Source organism: Ammospiza caudacuta, chromosome 17 (genome assembly GCF_027887145.1).
Source record: "Ammospiza caudacuta isolate bAmmCau1 chromosome 17, bAmmCau1.pri, whole genome shotgun sequence".
In the NCBI taxonomy this organism is placed as follows: domain Eukaryota; kingdom Metazoa; phylum Chordata; class Aves; order Passeriformes; family Passerellidae; genus Ammospiza; species Ammospiza caudacuta.
The window spans coordinates 545285-550518 of NC_080609.1; the positions used below are offsets into that span (position 1 = coordinate 545285).

Consider the following 5234-nt stretch of genomic DNA (forward strand, 5'->3'; position numbering starts at 1 on the left):
TGTGCACCACAGAGCATAAAGCAGGCCGGCCTGGTGGGCCTGAATATTTCTGCCAAACACTCTGCACCTCACACCTTTGCTCTGGCTCAGTGCAGAACTGCAGGGTTGCAGGCGCTTCCTCCCAGAGCTGCGTGAGGCGCTGGCTCCTGCAGATGGGCCCTGCCAAGCTGCCCCTGCCTCACGCTGGCCTCGCTTCCCTGGCACAAGTGCCGGGCCTGAAGGAGCTGCCCTGTGCTCCAGCCTGCCGAGCAGCCCGGCTCCCTGCCCCGGTGCCCAGAGTGCTGCACACACTGCTGGCCTTTGCCAGGAGTTGCAGGGCAGCCGGCAGAAGAGGAGGAATCCTCAGCCGGCCCAGCGGCCCGCGGCTGCCCTTGGCCTTTCTCTGCTCCTGGGCACACTCCAGACGGCCATGGCCTCCAGGCCGGGCTGTGCCCAGCACGGCTGCGCTTCCCCTCGGCAGCAGCCAGCTGCCACCTGGGCTCTGAGAGCGGAGGATTCGCCCGCTCCCAGCAAGAGGCACCCAGGGCCCGGCTGCTGCCCCTTGCAGCTCCAAGGGCCTCCTTCCAGCCTGCCTCTGCCGGGGCTCAGGCTGCTCCGGCCTCTGCCGGGGCTCTGCTGGGGCTCCAGCCCGGGCAAGCCCGGGCCCGCTCTCACCTCACAGGCGCTGACAGCTCTGCACCACAGGAGACCTTCCCAGCACCCTCTCTGATCTTTCTGCTTTCTCATTTGAGCAAGGCTCTCCTCAAGCCAAAGAGATTATTGCATTTAGGGATACAAATCCAAGTGGCAGGAACCCCATTGCTCTCCAGTCACAGCTGAAGGCCTGCATCTGCACAGGGTGTTTGGGCTGCCTCATTCTTCCTTTGGTTTTGCCTTCAAATGCCATTGCCCTGTCTGCCTCAACTAGAAATACCACAGCTGCGCCATAACCAGCCAGTGGGTCATATTCCAAAGGCAGTGCGGTCTGGAGAGGATGAATGAAGAAGAGGCCTCCTCACTTATGAAACCATACAAAAAAAGCCATATGTGTGACTTAGTACCAATAAAAAACAATTGGTAATTCAGAAAAAAATTTTGAATTTTCTGAAGGGGTCAGAAGAAGGAGAATCTTCCAAGTGAGTTGATGTTTCAGAAACTTTATTAATTACAACTCTAATCTATAATTCTATGCTACAAATCTCTTTAGCAACCCTACTCTACAATCCTACTCTAAATTGGTAACAGAGATAACATCTTGACATGATTGCTATGTTCTCGTCTCCTAGGGTTAGGGTTAGGCTTAGGCTTAGGCTTAGGTTTAGGCTTAGGTTTAGGCTTAGGCTTAGGCTTAGGCTTAGATTTAGGTTCAAGTTTGGGTTTAGGTTTAGGCTTTGGTTTAGGCTTAGGATTGGGGTTAGGGAAAGGGTAAGGGAAAGGGTAAGGGATAGAGATAGGGATAGGGTTAGGGTTTGGGTTAGCATTTAAGGTTAGGGTTAGGTTTTAGGTTTAGAGTTTAGGGTTAGGATTATTCGTCTTCTTCACTGAGTTGATGACTTGTGCCAGGATGAATGGTGGCTTGGCTGAAGTTACAAATGGATGCTGTCCACCGGAAAAAAAAAATACAACAAAGAACAGTGAACCATTACTTTCCAAGCTCATTGCTTCAGGGACTCAATCAGGATACATCAAGTTCCTGGAAAGACCCAGAAAGAGGAGCAATGGGACCATCTGCTCCCCAGTCATCCCCAATGTGCAAGACCTTGCCATCACAGGCAAACCTGGCCCAGAATCCCACTCATCTGTTTATTGTGATGTCTTCATCATGCTGGGATTTTTGCCCTGCCAGTGCTCTAGAAATGGCGCTTTCTGTCCCTGGGTTTTCTTCCTTTCAGGAAACTCCAATGACTCACATAGGTCCCTGCCTTTGAAAGACAGGCACTGTGCTGATTCCCACAGGGACAGAAAGCAGTGTCTGCCTTTCCATGCCCTGCCCCTCGTGTGCTGGATGGCACCTTCCTTCCCAGCAGGGCCAGCCCAGTGGCACTGGGCCCTGCAGTTCCCTCTCTGCCACACAACCTGGCAATAACCCTGGCACAGTTCCCGTCTGCTTGAGCGTGCCAGGCAGCAGATGGGGCTGGGACAAGTCCCTCCCAGCTGTCCCTGTTTGCGTGGCAGAAACCTCTGAGGGTGGGCTGGGGGGCACAAATCAGGGCCCCTCAGAGGCTCACAGTGAGCCCCCCACAGCCCCTCCTGCCCACAGCCAAATCTCTGACCCCTAGGCTGGGACTGGCTTCCTTGGGTTCCTCCACCACCATTTCATGTCTCTGTACCCTGCATTGCTCTACTTCAATTCTTTTGCCATTAGATAAAACTGAACACTCCACCAAATCACAGAAGAGGGCAACAGACACAGTCAGAGGACAGAGCACCTCTCCTCACAGGAAATGCAGAGGGAGCTGGAGTTATTCAGTTTTGTGAAGGACAGGCCCCAGGGAGAATTTATTGCCACTTTCCAAGACTTCAGAGTGGCTTTGAAGAAAGTGGGGGACATCTTTTTTAACAGGGTCAGTTACAATAGGATATGCACAAATATTTTTAAACACTAAGGGCACCTAATCAGAGTAGGTCTAAGGAAGAACTTGTTTACTCGGAGCATGGTGTGACCCTGGCATAGCTTGCCCCAAGAGCTTGTAGGAGCCCCATCCCTGCAACCATTCCGGCTCCGGTGGCAAAGGGCTCTGAGCAACCTGATCTCTTTAAAGATGTCCCTGCTCACTGCAGGACACTTGCACCAGAGGACATTTACAGGGCCCTGCCAGCCCAGCCCAGTCTAGGATTCCTCACCATTTTCATTTGAAGAGCAGCAAGAGTGGAGGTGAGGAGGAAGGGGGCTCATCTGCTGCCTTGGGCTTGAGTGGAGGAGGAGCCCATCCCTCAGAGCCTGTTTCACCTGCAGCCCCTTCACATTTTACCTGCAGGAGCTCCTTGGCAGACCAGCGCTGCTCCTCGTCTGTCTGCAGGCAGCAGCTCAGGAAGTCACGCAGCAAAGCCGAGAGGAGCTTGGGCTGCCGCAGCTGTGGAGTCCCGACTGTGGCTATCAGGTATGTAGCCTGGAGAGAAAGGAGACACCAGGCTCCACCTCCTGCTTTCACATCTCTAAGGCTCTCCCACATCCCTTTTTTAAACCTCTGTTCTTCAGTGGCAGTTTCTGCCCTGGCACAGACCCAGAGATGACTTTCCTTTACCAACCAAAAACCCAAACCCCGATGCAGCCACAGCTTTTCCACCATCCTGCAGATCTTGCCTTGGCAGCTGATTTCATTGCCTGACCTAGTTAGTGGGAACTACTTCAGCAAAAGGACATTTGCTTCTCTGAGGATTCATGCCAGCTTGAGATGGTTTTTGGAAGAGGGACTTTGCTATACTAGCTAATTTGAAGGGTAAGTACATGAAAGGCATCTCTGCGGTGCTTGTTGGTCCTTTAAGAGCACGTGCCCTAGAACAAAACTCATCAAGCTTTTTGTGCTGTTCTTGAAAACAATGGGAATTGGAAGAAAAGAAAGAAAATCCATCAGTTAATACCCAGGTAGGGAAACAAACATTTACAATCTCCTCTTCAACACAGACACATTAAGATGCCTGCACAAATGTATTGGGATGAAAATGCCTGCTTGGGCACACAGGAGCCACCTGCAGCTCTGTCTCTCAGCAGTCTGAAAATTTCAGCTTCCCATTTTTGCAGCAAAAGAAAAATCGTCTAGGTCAGAAGAAGGAGAGGTTCCATCCCTATGGAAACCCTCTAGTCATTTGGCTGCTCAAGTCAATGCATTAATGGTAGGCCCATGACAGAAAGTGCCAGGAAACAAACAGGAGGTTTTGGCAGGCTCTCCACATCACCAGGCTCTGGCTTGGTGACGTGCAGAATGTTGCTTGGGCTAGGAGAGAAACACGGTCACTGAGTGTTTCAGCAGCACTGCACAAGAAGCAGAAGAGACTGTGCATTACACCCTCATGCCCATGTTTTCCAGTGAGAAGAAACTGCACACAGGGTTAGGTTCCTCTCTAAAGACCACGGTTTTATAAACTTTGTTGGGTATGGGTATCCTTCCTTCATTTCTGGAAAGATAACAACACTTTTAAGATGCTTTTTTCCTGTTATTAAGGCCATCTACACAGACAAAAGAACTGGAACCACTAACCCAAAGGAAAGTGTTGAGTGAGAATGGAGTTTGTTTGGAGTTTGTTTGCATGTGGTAAGGCTTGAGTTCCCCCACTGATGCAACCAAAAGTCCAGCAGATGCTGATGTGTTGCAGGGACATTTGTAGGAGGGGACCTTGGTGGAAGTAGTTCCAGGAGATGGCAATGGGATTTTGTCCAGTGGCACACAGGACATGGGAGAGGTGAGAAAGACAGTGGGATCAGTGAGTATTTGCTCCTTACCGTGCCAGAACTTTCGCCCAAGTAAGGAGGTTCTTGTTCTATCATTTCAATTCCCACAATTCCAAAAGACCATATGTCCACTTTGGGGCCATATGGTTGACCTGTCACCACTTCAGGCGCCATCCACCAAGGAGTCCCGGTTACCGAGCACCGTCTGCTCTGCTCAGGGGTGAGCTGAGTAGCGAGGCCAAAATCAGCTGAGGAGAAAACAAAATACTGGTTTTATCTGAATTCTGTGCAGTTAGGAAAGCAAGCAAAAGAATTCCCCGGCAGAAGTTTGAAATTGCTCTGTTGAATCTCCTGGCATTGGCGACTTTAAAAATCCCCCCATGTTTTACACTGCCTCTAGCAGTGGTTTTTGTTCTTTGCAAACTTTAGACTTGTAACTCCCTCCCTCTGGAAGGGACCCACACAGAGCAAGGCCACTCTTGACTGCTTGTGGCTCCTTCTACCTCTGTGCACGTTGCAACTGTGCCCTCAGCTCGCAGCAGGGGTCCCTGCACTGCCACCAGCACCATTTTTGGGGAGCTGGCAGTCACGCCAAGCAGCCCCACACCCACATCCCTGGGAACGCTGCACCTGACCAAGAATATACTGACCCAGTTTGACAGAACCGTCGGTTCTGAGAAGGATGTTGTCACTCTTCACGTCTCGATGGATCACATCATTTGAATGAAGAAAATCCAGTCCTTGCAGGCACTGAGCGAGAAAACAGAAACAGAAGGGCAAAAATGAGTGATGTGATTTCATCACACAAGAAAGGAAACAAAGAATCTAAAAGATTCCCTCTCCAGGGGAATGGGGAGTAATGGCA

At 51.0% G+C, this 5234-nt stretch overlaps 1 protein-coding gene across 1 annotated transcript; it reads right to left on the reverse strand.

The window, feature by feature from the left end:
• Positions 1-1420: 1420 nt before the first annotated feature.
• On the reverse strand, positions 1421-4554 carry LOC131565474 (serine/threonine-protein kinase PAK 1-like). The gene is made up of 3 exons (XM_058816373.1): positions 4421-4554; positions 2952-3089; positions 1421-1578 (listed from the first exon to the last, which is right to left on the reverse strand). Exons 1-3 carry the CDS (start codon positions 4541-4543, stop codon positions 1486-1488), a joined length of 354 nt encoding a protein of 117 aa, XP_058672356.1. The 5' UTR covers positions 4544-4554; the 3' UTR covers positions 1421-1485.
• Positions 4555-5234: the final 680 nt, after the last annotated feature.